The sequence below is a fragment of the Centroberyx affinis genome, unplaced genomic scaffold, assembly GCF_046629955.1.
Source record: "Centroberyx affinis isolate AG114_WGS23_722 - 3 ecotype Tasmania unplaced genomic scaffold, CSIRO-AGI_Caff_v1 ptg000749l_1, whole genome shotgun sequence".
Lineage (NCBI taxonomy): Eukaryota > Metazoa > Chordata > Actinopteri > Beryciformes > Berycidae > Centroberyx > Centroberyx affinis.
The window spans coordinates 53,775-70,854 of NW_027279362.1; the positions used below are offsets into that span (position 1 = coordinate 53,775).

Consider the following 17,080-nt stretch of genomic DNA (forward strand, 5'->3'; position numbering starts at 1 on the left):
GATCCATGGTTCAAAAGTTTGCTTTGTTGCAGAGAGCGGGGGGAGTTCCTTTAACTGTAGATAAGCATGATGGACTTGTCTGCACTCTTTGCTGTAATTTACCCTCTCTGCTGTTCAGACCAGTTAAGAACACATGAAGAAATAGCTGAATATGAGCATCAGTCCAGACTGTGGTTTGCCTTCATTTTGTTACGCTTAGCTGTCCAAGTAAGAAGGAACTGCTGGATATCAGATATCAACATCTGTCTCCTTATACCCATAAACCCTTGCATTTTGTGGTCATTTCTTGTAGTTGGTATTATCTTCTCACTCCATTCCCAGGCTTCATGATGTCTGAGTGTTGCTTCAGAGGCTTTTCAATCCTGACAAGAATAAAATTCTGGGGGACACAAGGCCTCAGAGTTGCTCCCCACCCATGAGGCCGCTGGTGGATGCGTTTGTGGAGATCCACGCTAAAGGGGTGTTGCACCGTGACAACAAGCTGGAAAACCTTCTGGTGGAAACTGATGGCCCTCGATTCAGGGTCATTGATTTCGGCTGCGGCTGCATCCTGACGGAGGGAAACTACACCACCTGCTGGGGTACGCCTGGCTGATATTCCTGCTCTTCGCTCGTTTGCCAATCTCTGAAATAATTGCTTTCAAGGAGAACAACCTCTTCAATGTCTTTCCCTCCATCTCTCTCTCTATTCTAGGTACCCATTTGTATATCCCACCTGAATGGTTTGAGCATCAGTCCTACAGGGCAGAGCCATTCACGGTGTGGCAGCTGGGTGTGGTGCTATACATCATGGTGACTGGTTTCTTCCCGTTCTATGTCACCAGCGAGATCCTCCTCTGCAACCCTGAGATCAGCAATCAGCTGTCCCAACGTAAGCCTCACACACACACACACAGTTTGTTTTCTGGACAGAGGGCTTCATCACTTTCCATTTACCCAAATAGAATTAGAGGAGGCGTTTGTAGGTTTGTTTTGGGAAAAGTGGCAGCAAACACAGAGACCTTGGAGAACGCTATAATTAATGAACAAACAAAAACAAAGATAAAACGGAGAAAGTCTGATATAACGTTGGGATGATTGTAGGTTTGCCAGGTCACTTTTTAATTGAATTTATACTGTATTATTTTTAACACCTACTATGTTCACATTCCAAAACAACCTAATGGACAGAAATCTATCCATCAAACATTCTGTCTGTTTTCTGATCAGTGATCTTAATCTTTGACCCTTGGTTTTCTCTCCAGATTGCCAGGATTTGTTGAGGAAGTGTCTGGCCAAGTGTCCTGATGGCCGGCCCACCCTGGAGGAGCTGCAGCTCCACCCCTGGCTCAAATCAATCCCTTGCAGACAGACTTACACCTAAGTGTACAATCAAATAGTCTGTTTTTGCAAAAATATAAACCCTTAATCAAAGCTTGAACGACACACTGGAGATCATTTTTTGTCAATAGCGATGCATCAGTAATACATTACACCCAAGTTTGAATGGTACTGCATGTTCTCACCTGCCAAACCCAACCAAACTAAAGGGTAAACGCTCAGAGTTCAAATAAGCTGCTTCAAACGTTCTTGTTGTGAACGCATCCTTAGACTGCATCACCCCCTCCATGGTGAGCTGACGCAGCTACGGAGCAGCTTCAGGCGGTCTTACCCCTCAAGGTCTAACATGGAGCGCTTTAGACGGTCTTTTATGCTGACAGCCATCAGACTGGGCAATGCTTCCTGCCACACCTGCCCCAGTCTCAGCCATCCTGAAGCAGGACGCCTGCACTCTCTGTACAGACTATCCTGGACTACTTTTTTTGCATTGCTCCACTCAGGACTAACCTATAGATTAGCTTGACCAGTTTCTGTATATTCTGTGTATATGAGTCTGTCCATATTTTTGCACGCATTTCTTTACATATATGAATATGATCTGATAATCAAAACCAGATTAAATCGTAATATTTTAATAGCTTTTTGCTTTTGTTATCCTCTATGAAAGAGAGTGATTTTAGAATCTAGTAGAGATTTCAGTTCTACTACAAAATGCAAGAGAATAGGAGGATATTTAGAGAATTTGTGGATAAAGTTATATTTAGCAATCAAAAGGATAAGGTTTACCACATATTCAAGATCAGCAGAATTTCCATAATAACAAATAACATCTTTGAGACTAAAGGAATGGACATCATTACTGACAGCATGAAATAAATGACATCCAAGTTCGGACCAAAATGTTTTGGACATTTCACAATCAAAAAGAGGTGTGTAATGGTTTCCCTGTTATGTTTACAGGAGGTTAATGAGATGTGACTATCTGATTTGGAAATAGGTGAATTGGCAGGATATATTTTATGTAGAAAAGAAGTTCCTTAGCCTTGTTTGATTAGGTAGAATCTTGGCCCTTTTATGTTCAAGCATCCAGATTCCTTCTTGTTTGACATTAAGTAAAAACTGGAGGATTTCAGCTGCTGAAGCTGGGAAGCTGCTGTCTTGAACACGCTAACTACAGTATGTTCAGCAAAGTGCAGGACCTACCTGGATCCTCAATGGCCAGGTTCTTCATCATCCACTGTACAATATCGGTACCTGTAATCAGGTCAGACAGAAAAAGGAAAATGACTGTCGTACACCAGACTTTTAGCTTACAGTCACCAAGGGAGTGCTAGAGTTTACAGATTTCATGAAACAGCAGATAGTGTTTATCTCATATGAAGCTATCCCCCTCCCCCCCCCCTCTCTCTCTCTCTCTTCTCTCCTTTCTATCTCTTCCTCTCTCTTGCGAGTTGGTGCGCGCCAGAGGAATTGGAGGAGACAGACACTGAGAAAGACGGTAAGCGAGAGAAAGAAATAACGGGGGAGACGGGGGGGGAAGTAGAACAAAAGGGCGATCGATGGGTTTAGAAACAGAGGAAGATGGAGAGAAAATGAGAGAGATAGAGAGAGGCAGCGAACGAGAAAAGGAGGAGCGCCACAGTGGGATTAAGTGTTTTCATTACTTTCTTGTGCCATCCTCTCGGGCTAAATGCATGTTAATAATGTATATTTTCCACGTCTTCCCACATACATTCAAATCAAAACAAAGAGAGGGAACGCCGGAGAGAATACCAGGCTGAAAAAAGGAAAAAAAAAACAGCAAGAAGAGAAGGAAGAGTTGTAGATGCACTGGAAAAAATTACAAGTTTGGCAAGTAATTTTATCTCATACCTTGACTTATCAACCTTTTTTCTGGATATTTGTCATCAAATTATATGCACTGGCAGATCATTTTGATGGTTTCAAGAAAATTAACTTCATGTCAAGTGGAAATAAGTGGAATTATCTCAGCCCAGCCACACTAGACTACATGACTTGTTTAAAATTGACATTTTTTTGCAGTGTTGGAAAACAAGCTTGAGTTATTCCACAGAAAAAAGTCACATTCTCCTAAAAAACAGTTACATTTCTGCCAATAATAAGCTTGATAAGCCTGGATACAAAATAAAATCCCACACCAAGCTCGTCATTTTCTGCAGTGTAGAATAGAGCGGCATCTCATCTGCGCTCCCCCTCCGCTTTATATGCGAGTCCCGAGAGAGGCGGTGTTTAATTCTCCATCATTCATTAGCTTCCTGGCCCGCGGCGCTCAGCTGCACACATTCGAGACCCGCCCGCCGCTGTAGTAATTGTGTTTATCGATACGCTCTGCTTATGGCATATCGAGGTGATGCGTTTTCCACGAGCGCGTGGGGGGGGGGGGGTGGGATCGGAGCGAGAAAACGAACAGTAGTAATAGCCCTTCTTCTTCTTCCCTCCGTCATTTGTTTGGGCCGTGTCATCGCCGCCTGCTGCGGCACCGGCCTGCTAAAGTGATTAAGGCTGACGATCGAAGGGACCACCGGGCCGCGGGCGAGGCGGGCTGACATCAATCCCTACCTGTCGGGTGGAACCAGGTGGAAGTGGGTTTTTGTTTTCATTTCAGAGATTTCATTTAGCCGGGGAAAACATCAGGTTTTTGGTGTCAGTCCCTCAGAATCGAGGAGCGAGGGCTTCTTTCTAGACTAAAAATGTCGTACTGATCTGATACAATCTTACAGGGAAGTCCTCACCTGGGAAAACTCCTGCTCTGCTAAGCTCTGTTGCTCTCTCACCTACACATATAGCCCACAGCTGGATGCAACATGTTAAAAGTTAATTACAACACTTCATCACAAAATAACTCCTGGAATGCATCGACCCACCTAATTTCAAAACTTGATTGAGGAAAATTCTCGAACTAGGACACATTTCATCGGAAACGAGCAGAATTATCTCACCCTATTGGCAGAGTTTTTCACTTGTTTTAATTCAAACAAGATTTTAGGACTCAATACCAGACTATAATTGGCTTATTAAGATGGCTATTTTTTTTGCAGTGTGGGAAACAAACCTGAGAGATTTCTGTAGAAACAATGCGGTTTCTCAAGGTCTCCCCAGTCTTACCAGCTGTCAGGGGGGCTATGCAGCATCTTAGCTCTTGTCTCGGTGCTTTTCACATGCTCTCCTTTCATCTTTTATCCATTTCTCAATTCACCTGGCCTCAACTAGTGTCCGTCAATGATGCACTTTTACAGTTTGTGTCATTATGTCACTGTCAACCTGTCTTAGTCTCTCTCTGTCCGCCCCTAACCATTTCTTACCTGTGACAACGCTGGGGATTTTGGTCATGAAGCTCTTGACAGTTCTGATGGGCACACCTTCTGTCTCATCCTGGATGAGGGTGACAATGTCTTCAATCTGCAGAGGAAGAGAGAGAGACTTTCACTTTTGATGTTCTTTAATGAAACATCTCACAACCAGAGGATAACTAAAATCAGCTTAAAAAAAAAAAATCACGAACCCCCTATCCAAGCACGCACACACATTTACAGTGCTGGCAGCCCTCATAGGTACAGTCAACATTTAAATACACTCAGACCCCAGAGACCCCAGCCTGTCACACTGGACACTTAACATGTCCAGAACACATGTAACCCGTTGATGTTGCAAGAAGACATGGACAACAGTTTCTGATTCCACAGAAAGGACACCCATCTCTCACCCCCGGATCCAGCCGGGCCAAGTCTCAGCTGGAGGGGTTCAGTCCAGTCTGTTGGCCAGACTCTTGGGGGGGGGGGTTTCCAACCTCCCGTGACAGGAGGTAGCAGATGTTCCAGCTTGGCGATGCCTCCTCTCATAAGACGTTTTCTTAGGGTGGCAGAACGCACCAAACTCTGGCTTATGGAACTCAATTCCCATACCCACAATTCAAGCACTACCCCCTTCACATGTGTATGCCTCAGCAGGCACCAGGCCCTCAGGACAGATGTGTAAAATCCTGAGAGATCTACGGTGTCCAATTCCTCCAATTCCATCAGGAATCACCAGCCTTCCGCAGCAGTGCACATGCTGGTTCTCTCCAGCAGATGTTAGTCCTGTATAACAGTTTCGGAGCTCCCTGGAGCCAAAAGGCTGCCACCCTCGAGTCCCGTCTTTTCCCACTGGTGACCACCTGGTAGCTGTGGAGGAGAAGCCCACCTCCAAGCCCCACACTGCAGAGTCTCACTCTTCCCCTAGTTGACCCTGGCAGAAGAAGCCTTCGCATAAGTCCTAAGACAGTTGTGCACCGCCCCAGCGTCCTGCTCATCCCCAATTAGGACAATCAGGTCATCTGCATAGGCAGACAGGAAAATTGAATTAAAGAAATATAATGGTGGGCAAACCCAAACCCCGACAGCCGGCCTTACTGTGGCCTGAGCAAAGAGAAAGAAAAGACAGAGAAGAGAAAACAGGAGAATGAGAGGTCCGTGGCCCACTGTGCTCTGTGAATGCTACCCATTTAAACTTTTGGCATAGCCCGACTCTCACAGAAGTAACCCATTTATTCAGCCTATACATCCTCCTGGGTGTTAAGACCTTGGCATCTGCTGACCTACCAGCCCGTGTTGCAGGTCTTAGAAATTTCTCCGGATCCAGAAAAAAAAAAGCAGACATTCTTTTTGTTCTTTGTTTCAGCTCAGCTCTTTCACAGTATGCAGCTCCTCTTGCTCCCAATCCACGATGTCAGACTTCCATCTTCATCAACTCCTCCTCCTCCTGCACTTCATCTCACTACAACCCCCCCCCCCCTCTCTCTAGAGTGTTAAACACAAAAATCCATCTGTTTTTCCTTCTCAGAATTAACTTGTTTTTATCTCCTCCGCTAGGTGGCACTTTCACCACTTGTAGGGTCTCTGTTGTAGACCTATAAATCTCAGAGAACTAACATCATGCTTGTGTTCATTCAAATGTCTGGCTTAAAATGTCTCTTTCTTATATTTACTTATTCTGATCTTTAACTCCCCATTGGTTTTTCCAACACAGCAAAGTCCACAGGGGCATTTCAGTAAATAAACTACATATTTTGTATTGCATGCGATGGTGCCTTTCACATTAAATTTCTTTCCTGTGTGTGGATGGCCAAAAATAGCTGTTGTAATCATTGCACTGCACTTCACACAGTTGTGACACATCATTTCCATCTGGTGGAAAAGACAAAACGTGTAGGATGGGTGTTAATAGTGGTCTTTAGCAAATGGTCTCTATTTCTAGATCGCTTGTATTTATGTCAGACAGGAAAGAATTCTTATATTTTTCATGTAATTTACCTTCTCTGAAAGGGAAGTGAAAGGAAGTATGATTAAAAAAAAGTTGAAAACAAATCTGGACAAGTCTGGATAAGGCTTACAAGGTTAAACGTCATAATGTGTTGAATCCATGCCCTATAGACAGTTTTCCTTCCCCTATTACCTGTGTGTCTACTTTCAGTCCCATATCTAAAGGACTGAAAGACATTGTGAAAGGCCATAAGCACAGATTATACTTGAGATCATAGCACTGACCCCACATTTAGAGAAAGACCTACATTTACATATAAGAGCTGTAGAAATATGCTGTTATTTGTAAAACAGTGAGAACAGAACATCAAGCTGTGCCCATTGCACATCTTAGTATTGCATAAAATAAAATTGAATATTGAATTGAAAACTGAATCTTGTTGGAATAACAATTAATTTGACAATGATATGTGTAAAAATGCTACATGTAGCACCTTTAATTATAGCCTGATCCTAGAAAATATGCAGTTGTGCATCTACCAAAATTGCTACAATGTGAGAGGAAAAAGTCAATACCAAGTCAAATAATTTGATATAAGCATGAGTTGAGGTTCAACAGTACAAACACACACGCAGCACGTGCCTCGGACCTATTAATACCAATGTGTAGATGTTAATGAAAACACGTCGCCCACTTTGCATTGAAGTAATCAGATTAGATTGCAATTTAGTGCTGCTATGATTGCATGTTGTCATTCCCCCTCTCCACAGATGCTTTTTTGTTTGCGTCAGAGTGTGGGAAGTGAGAAGTTGGTCGCTTTGGAGACAGCCAGCGCACAACTACCACACAACTAGGCTATATATAAACCCTGAATCAAAGCCTGAGCAGAGAGAGAGAGAGAGACAGAGAGAGAAAGAGAAAGCGAAGTGGCCACATATGTCCTCCACCTGGCCCATTCAAGTGATCACATTAAAGAAGCGCTCACCAAACAATAGCACAAAAAACACATGCGCACACTCATACACGTGCATGCAAACACACACACACACATACACAGTCACACACACACACACACCTCTGGTTCTGGACCGATATGGGAAAAACACTTTCAACCCTAATGGGGTTACAGGACCTGCAGTGAATTATACATATCCTCTTCATGCTGTATGTATTATTCTGACCCTTTTACCTTTATGAGTATATTTACAATGTGGGAGCTGTCAGTGGAGTAGAACTCTACCAGGCACCCACACTGGGTCAAAGCTTACATGACTACTTCCACAATACACCCATACAGTCCCTACTCATTGTACAGCTCTTTAAATAGATGGGACTATTCTCTCTCTCTCCTATAGGCTACAGATCCTTGTACAAGAAGTCCTGGAACGACTCATCAAAATCATGAATTATATGAAACATGCAATGCATCAATACCCCTTTTTGACTAAGAACACATTGTTATTTACCGCAGTGGAGCCTGGGGGAGTAGCTGCGGGGAGGGAGGATTAAGCTGGCAGCATACCTGCTACAGAAGCTCAATTCAGCAGGTTTGTACCAACAAAGCCTTAGTGGAGACCATGAAGTGCCATGTTGGCTTTGGCCTCCACAGTGTGACCTGGTTATTTGTTATTCGCACACCAGCCCATCTGCAATTCTTCTAAAATATAGCATGATTTGTCGTGTTTGCCTTGTGGGAAAGCGTCTCCATCTCCTTTTCCGGTTGACATCTCTGTTGATATCTCCATGCTAGCATCTCACGGTCATGCTATCACAGCTATTTCTAGTTTAAGTTACAGTTACCTCTTTAATCTTCTAGTGAGGCAAGGTGAGTATACATTTATATTATTTATATGCTGTGACATGTTCTAAAGTGGTTCAATTTTGGCTAAGTTTGCCTTCATTGTACGTATACCACACAACACACATATTGGAACTACACAACCAGTCTTCTACTGTTAGCCACTAAGCTAGGTGGGGAGTTACTGCCTTGCTCAGCGGCGTATCGGCAACAATTACTGCGGGAAGGGAAAGCACGTCTGGTTCACTTCCCAGCAAAAAATGTTCCCCCGTCGGTCTGGAGATTCACACCGACAAAACTTTCCCTCTCTCACTCGACTCTGCTACAGTACAAGCAAGGGCACAGGCAGCCTCGGGCTACACATCAGAACCAGTACGATGCTAAAATGCTAACAAGGCCTCGATGGCGTGCGGAGACAGCAGCTAGAGTGGCTTTTGATGACTTCCCCTGTCACAAACAACTAATGGGAATGAGCGTATACAACAGGTTCAGCACAGGTTACAGCAGCTGTCGACCCCTGTCTGATGACAGCAGCAACAAAGTAATTATTTCTGTTGGATGCTCTGATGCAGTTCTCTACCTGTCCTTCTCCTGTGGCTGTCCATTTGCTGACTTGAAATGTGAGGATAATAATATCATATAAATAAATGTCTGTTTTGCTACTCTCTATTGCTGATTGATCTAACACAATAGTGATCCAACCTATATCCAGTTCATGAAAGCTTTTATATTTGCCGTCTCTCGTGTCTTTTGCTCACTTAGGTGCAGCCCCAGCAGAGAATCTGGTTACACTGCAAGGCATTATAGTGCCTCACGAGCAAATTGTAAGCACAATGTCAGTGCATAAATATAATAATTATAGCATGATATAACAAACACAATATGCAACAAATTAGGGGATTAAGTACTTTATGGAACAACTGTATAGATAAGGTAATTGAGGTATTGAAGGTAATTTTCTGAGCTTTCTCTGATGATGTTAGCTGATGATTATACTGTAAGAAAAGTGTATCTATGATTCTAATGGGTTTAATTTGCTTGTGCTGCATCACAATGCACTTCAAAGTGTTTTGACATTTCTTTATGTGCAGTGTGTGTGTAGTATATGTGTGCATGTGTGAGTGTGTGAGGCTATGCGTGCCATGTACGTCTGGGCTCGTGGGTGTGCATGCATGTGCTGTAGGAATAGGAGTGTGCATGTGTGTCTGACTTGGCTGTGAGCGGAGCCCAGTGGGAGCAGATTTCATCAGACTTATTGCGAGCCGCTCTATTTAACACCCCATGGGGCAGTGGGCTGCCTGATTACAGTGTTATCACCACACACTTAGCACGGACCGGCTAGTGGGCTGGCAGGCAGTTTGGCAGGCAGGTGGGTTATGGTGAGATGAGGCTTATTGTTGATTGTGGTATAATGATTCCCCCGGGCAAACATGCCGGCCGCCCCTTTGTACGGGCTAGACATGCAGGACGACATCCCCTCCATCCCTCCCAGGTTTGGAAACTGTTTCCAGCTGATACCAGAAAGATATTTAGGTCCTGATTTCACAAAACCATGCAAGTAGCAGCTATGGTAGCGGGTGGTATGGTATGGTAGCAGCTAACGTTCAATTTGGCTCTATAATTACGCAGGTTGGTGCGGGCTGTTGTATCAACATCTATTCAACGTTCAAGTGTTTGCTGGGAAGCTGCAAATGAGTGTGGGATTGTAACCGCTACACTTTCTTTTCAAGGCGGCGCATTTATTTAACCTCCAACACGCCGCTGTCACTCTCCCCGACCGCCAAGGGAACAGTAAGTTACACAAGAGGCTATTTTAGCAGAATGGGATGGGGCTGAACTCCATCAGTCCCAGCATCCGCGCTCAGCCGCTCAGCCGCCACAAAAACTCACAGCTGCACGCCCAAACGCGCGCCGAGGAAGCCGACAAAAGGGACGCTTTCTTTGAAAAACGGCGCCCCTTTGAATTCCTGACCCTGAAACGACGGCAATTAGCCTTTCTCGGCACAGAGCGGAATCTATGGGAGAGGGAGGCCGTCGCCGCGGCCGCGACGAAGCGGGCGCGCTTCCCGCCGAGAGGGAAAATGTCAACGACGGCCCCGAGGGGCGGGGACGTCTGCGGAGAGATACCTGGGTAACACGATTTGCGAGGAAAGCGGGAAGATTACCTCCTCAGAAGCACGCGGCTCTAAGCCTTCCCCCACGGTGACAGTTCTCTCCGTTTATTTGACCACAGCAACAACAGTAAGACAGTTTTACCGTCTCAATGGACAGAGCCTCCGATAAAGACGAAAAGCACTTTACTTTGCGAGTAAAGTCTTAAGACTCCGCTTCTCGAACTGATGTCATCGAGATGTATTGATCTGTATTCCGGATCGGTCTTGAGCGTCTGACTGTATCGAAAGCCTACATAAACTAGAGGATCACCATGCAATCAAAAGAGCAATGGCCCATGAATTATAGAAAGAACCTTATGGCCATAAAATGTTAAGCATTTACTATTGATACATGAATTACTCCGGGCAGCTCTTCCAGAAAGTCCACTTTGATTCCCGTCCATGGCAACAGCTGCCAGTGTGATGGAAATGTATGGATTTCTGTCTGTGGAGGAATCGTGTCCGTGTTATTTTACGCCAGCAGGTGCGAGTTTGGAATTGTAATTTATTCGCAGGTAATGAGATTTCATATATCTGGGAGAGCGAGCTCAAATATGTGAAGAATATAATATTACCTCCATGTATTGATTTAGTTAGGTTTCAAGGGAGGCAAAGTATGCGAACGGACTAGTTATGAGACCAATTCACTGTTTAGGCCCCCATTCAATACATCCCACTGCATATTACCTTCAGAGATCCTTCACAATCAAGTGCTGAGACACCACACTGATTGCAGCACGTTCCCCGGCGCTTTAAGTGCCACTTAGATCCTGACAAGCAACACTCAGACGGAAAGTCAAGTGACAACAAAGGGAAAAAGAGATGGGATGTCATGTGAAAAGAACTCTTCATACTTTGAATATTGCTGATAGCGGCTCTCATTTACCAAGGAGGATACATAAAAAAATGTGTCGAAACTTTCAAGTGCATATTAGATAGTATGAGCGTGGCGAGCGTGTTGTGCATTTTTAAGTCTAGCCCCGGAATAAGATGTATTTTTTAACACTACAGAATGGGTTTCACAGGGCCTGTAGGCAATGGAATTTACTCAACACAAACGGGGCCGTGTGTGTGTGTGTGTGTGTGTGTGTGTGTGTGTGCGTGTGCATGCATGATTGCCTTTGCGTTCCAGCCCATGTGGCCGGTACATGAGAAGTGACACATGTCGTCTCCTCCAGGAGAAAATGGAACACGCATGGCTGGACTCCGACCTCACCAGCACTACAGTAGGAGCACAGCTGTCTCTAAATAAGCACAGTGGGGAAGGGAAGGGAAGGGAAGGCCACTGCTAAAATGTGAGCAAATACAGATCCGGATACAATTTGTAGTGAGTAGGGAAACTTTCAACTGGAAGACCCGAGTCCATTCATTCCTTCATCTGCATTTTAGGTCAGAGTCATGCGTACATTCTGCATTTGCCGACTCCTACGTTCGAGGTATCATTTATGTATATTGTATTTGAGAGATGTTTTCCAATCTGACGCACCCCTGTGGTAGTGCCGTTACAATTTGGATGTCTCAAACGCCTCATTATCCATATTTCCCAGTTGGTATGCTGTATTTGATATCACCAGAAATTTTAGAATCCCTCCTAACATTTAGTATCTTACCATAAAATAACTCAATAATGACCCCTTGAAATGGAAATCAGCTCAATTCATAACTAGTAGCTAGATAGTAGATGGAGATATGTTGTATAAGTGTTGCATGTTGATACACAGGGTCGCCCATTATGCTGCTGCCAGCACCTTCCAAATATCCGACAACAGTAATTGATTATAAGGTGTTTGAGAAGGTGGCAATAAAAGTGCAGTGGGGATGAAATATGTTTGTTGTCAAATAGGTTTTATTGCCATAGTTACTGTAACTTGCAAGGTGAATTGTGTACTTTACATGCTAATTGGCTGTGTGATAAAAGAGAAGTGACAGGACTTTGTGTAGACATTACCTTGGAAACAAGCTCAGCAACTGGAGCTTGTTAAGAGAGGTCAGGAGCGGCTGTCGACAGGAAGGCTATAGTGAGTCCAGGGCTTTACAGGGAATGAGTTCATAGACCACAACGCTTTGAGCCTCTAATGCAAGCTTGCGTTTGTATTCGCTATTAATTTACACCAAATCACAAGAGTGAAGACAGAAAGTCATCAAATGCTCCACCTTTAATCCCACTGACATTAAATGTAGGTCAAGAGGGAAGAGACAGTGCCATGTGTTTTGAATATTTTATTATGTGTAACTTAACAGGAGACAGGAGTCATTATTATAACCTACCCATCCACTGGAAAGACCCAAGAACACACAGATATAAAAATCTAATTTCTCCAGCTAGCAATGGCAACTGAATCTTACAGACCCTATTTGGCCAAAGTGTTAAAATTCCGGAGCTGTAAATTAGTCTAAATTCCTATTCAAAATGTATCATTATTTGAGACTGGACCTGACCAAGCCTAACGTTACTTGGAATGGAAAAGAGAGGCAAGTCAACCTAGGTGTCTTGATGTCTTCATGTTGTTGGGTTCAGGTTAGAAGGACTAGTGAGTAATGAAAAGTTGATATCTAAAATGTAGTCCTATAGGATTCAATTAAAAACCTGCTTAATTTTTCACTAGTAAGAAAATAGAAGTGACTAGTAAAAACCAAAGCTGGGAGAATAGGGAGTAGTGACTAAAAAATAAGCACTATTGTCATTTTAGGGAATAAATGACAAAACAGCAGGCCATAGATGACTGTTACATTCACCCATTGAGACAGTGAGCGCCATCACATCTCTATCGAAACGAACGCTTACACAAATTCCCATGCATCCTTTGGTTAGAAAAAGTCGAGTAGGTGGAAAGGAGCCTGAGATGTGAGCATGCAAAAATCCCAAAGTAAGCTCCTGGGCTTGTGTGTGGGCAAAGGATAAGCACAAACTCCACTCATTATGCCCATCTTAAGAGCAAACCATGGACAAGAGTCTAATCAACATGTCATGCCTCCGACTGCAGGGTGAGTCACCAAAACTTCACCACATTTACAAGTTGAGGATAAAATGATTTGGTGTCATAATGAGTGTAAACTTTAAATAAGCATAATATTTGTGCAATTTTAGCTTGTATCATCATCACCTTTGAGTACCTTACCATTACAGTAGATGGGGCGGTAAGTAAGTAATGATCTCTATCTTGAGATATTTGACACAATTAAGTCACATTTTCTCAATAAAGACGAGTAAACTAGCTCATTAGAGCAGAGATCCAACAGAAACGTCTAGTGAAGAGGGAATATATCACAATGCAAGACACTGTAATAATAACACTGCTGTGTCACTGGCTTTCTTGGCTTGAGAATGAGGCATTTTAGCCTTGGGTGCTGAAATGTGTTGCGACGGCAGTTGCTCATTACATCGTTGAGCAGTTGAAAACGCAAGTATGTGGGGAGGGACTGGAAGTGTCTTGAAACCCCAAAGGACGGGGAGTTTTTGTTCCAATACAAAATACAGGCCAGAAAGTGAGTTTTGAAAGCCAGAAACTCTGCATATTGCCACGTAACCATTGGTCACTGGTACTGATCAATAATCCTATCAAACCCCCACAGATATAAACATTGAACAAAAAGTTCGGAAATTTGTGTTTGGTAGATTATTTCTCTGTTGTAACAATGCTTCTTGGCAATACATTTTATACCGTTGGAAAGCCTGTTTATTTCCCTTTTAAATGGTGCCTCATTTGTAAGGAACATGCATTTGTGGGATGAGCAGCACAGCTGAGTATGTGGGTTGCGCTCATGTAAAATTTGCCAAATCTTCTCTGCCAATGCCAAACAGCTTATTCTGCTGTTGCTATTGACTCTTGTTTGGTGTTTGGTGGATTGGATGATTGAAGTCTATCAGTAACAAGGAAGAAACAAGACATTTTACAATTTATTCATTTAACAAACAGTCAGGAGCCTCAGTAGCGTGTGGAAGAACCATACACAGCCACAACAGCCTGGCACCTCCTCCTCATGCTGGTCACCAGCCTGGTCACACACTGCTGTGGGATGGCATTCCACTCCTCAACCAGGATTTGTCGCAAGTCAGCCAACGTGGTTGTGTCGGTCACTCTAGCACGAACAGCACGCCCGAGCTGATCCCATAAGTGTTCAATTGGGTCGAGGTCAGGACTGTTGGCAGGCCATTCCATTCTCTCTACTCCCAAATTCTGGAGGTAGTCTCTGATAAACCCCGCTCTGTGGGGGCGAGCGTTGTCATCTTGGAGGATGGAGTTCGGTCCCAGACTGTGGAGATATGGGATCGCCACTGGTTGCAGAATCTCATCTCGATATCTCTCTGCATTGAGATTGCCTCCAATGATGACAAGCCTCATTTTTCCAGTGATGGAGATGCCGCCCCACACCATCACACTGCCTCCACCAAAAGGTGTTACTCTATCGGTGCAGCGATCAGCATAGCGTTCTCCCCGTCTTCTCCACACTTTGACCCTACGATCCAACTTCCGTAGGCAGAATCTGGACTCATCGCTTAACATAACGTTCCTCCACATGTTCAGGTTCCAGTGCAGGTGTTGCCGACACCAGCGCAAACGGGCCTGACGGTGAAGGGCGGTCATGGCAGGCCTCCTGGCAGCCCCATGAGCCCAGAGATTGGCTGCATGCGGTCTGTTCCGGATTGTCTGGGCTGAGAGCCGTGTGCCATATCGTCCTGCAAACCTTGACTGCAAATCTGTAGAAGACAGCCTACGGTTCCTAAGTGCTGAAAGGGTGAGGAACCGGTCTTCTTGGGGTGTCGTCTTCTTGGGACGCCCACTTCGCGGTCTGTCTCTGACATCCCCCGTTTCATGGAACTTGGCCTTCAGTTTGGAGATGGTACTATGGCTCACTCCAAATAATGCTGCAACTTGCTTTTGTGGAACACCAGCTTGAAGTTGCCCTATCGCACAGGCCTTATCGAGATCAGACAAACGTGGCATGCCGATTCTTGGAGCAGACACCAATTGACCACTGTAGCAAGGCCCATGCTCACAGGTGCTGCCAATCAGGTGCCAATCAGGTACCTGATTGTCAGCACCTGGGGGTACCGGAAGCTCAAAACAAGAGTCAATAGCAACAGCAGAATAAACTGTTTGGCATTGGCAGAGAAGATTTGGCAAATTTTTCATGAGCGCAACCCACATACTCAGCTGTGCTGCTCATCTCACAAATGCATGTTCCTTACAAATGAGGCACCATTTAAAAGGGAAATAAACAGGCTTTCCAACGGTATAAAATGTATTGCCAAGAAGCATTGTTACAACAGAGAAATAATCTACCAAACACAAATTTCCGAACTTTTTGTTTGATGTTTATTATGGCCATTTTCTGCTATGCGGCAACAAAAACCTTACTTACTGCCCCTTTAACAGTGCAAAATGTTCCTTTTCTTATTTCAAGGTGTTTTAACTTAACATTAGAGTGATACCAGTACAGCTGAAGTGCTACACAGCTGTTTGAACAGTAATGCTCCATCGGATAGTGGCCGAGTTGGAGGAAATATTTCTCAGGTAACAGGAGTGAGTGTGTATGCGTGGGCATGCATACATGCTCGGGTGTGTGTTTGGCACATTCACGCGTGTATGTGTGTGTCATCCGAGGTGAGATTCGCTCCGGAGACCAGGTTTTTTTCCTTTTCAGTAGGACACCTTCCCTCCCCCTGCGGTGCCCGAGTCCCACAGCTGCTGCACAGATATCTGGCACCACAGCCGGCTGTTTGTGGAGCAGATCGTGATCAGGCCGTCTCCTGGGACTACACAACCAGGGGTCAGTCGAGGGTTAACTCTCTTCTTGCATTCTACTGCATCCTGTGGTACTGTATTCTGCTGTAGTTTATAACATTCTGGCATTGTAATCTTTTATGCTTTATGTCACGATTAACATCTCTATTGTATTTCATTCCTTTCGGCAAGCTGAATTCTATTCTGTTCTATTGTCTTTTCTTCTATTGTGCTATTATCTGTGGCATCACATTTCTGGTACTGTATTAATGGTATTCTAATCTATTATACTCCAAATCACGATGCTGCATTTCTGTATGTTCAGCTCTTTGAGAAATGAGTTGAAATTAGTTCATTTATTTGCTTAATTTGTGATGAATAAGGCCGAAGTAAGGTCATTAAAATGTAGTATTCCTCATTAGGATTATGATTTACACCTCGTTCTTATTGTATTTCACTGCTGTAAGCTCTATATTAAATGTAACTATATGTTGACCTCTATTTTATTCTATTCTGGTCTACAGAAAACATTGGCAGCATGTTCAAACAGACAACTGTCTGGTTTATTGTTCAGTAACAGGATCACTACACTTTATGTGAAGTTTGTTCATAAGCACATATTATAAGACCATTATGAATGCGTTTTCATTATTAACTTCAATTATTAACTCAAATTGAACGCTGTTGAAAACTCAATGCACAAACCTTCTTGTGTAATTTCCTACCACAATAGATTTATTCCGTTTTATAATTCACATAACAAGGCATTTTAACGTGTGTAATTTTGATTAGAATGTTACAATACTGTACATAATCTTATATTA

At 43.8% G+C, this 17,080-nt stretch overlaps 1 protein-coding gene across 1 annotated transcript in view; it reads right to left on the reverse strand.

Annotated features, from left to right (window-relative positions):
* LOC139644524 (regulator of G-protein signaling 6-like) overlaps positions 1-17,080 on the reverse strand; it is an 86,495-nt gene that overhangs the window by 25,008 nt on the left and 44,407 nt on the right. The window contains exons 2-3 of the mRNA XM_071519902.1: positions 4,644-4,740; positions 2,524-2,574 (exon numbers count right to left, since the gene is read on the reverse strand). Of these exons, the coding sequence (XP_071376003.1) occupies positions 2,524-2,574; positions 4,644-4,740 (148 nt within the window). The remainder of the gene's footprint in view (positions 1-2,523; positions 2,575-4,643; positions 4,741-17,080) is intronic.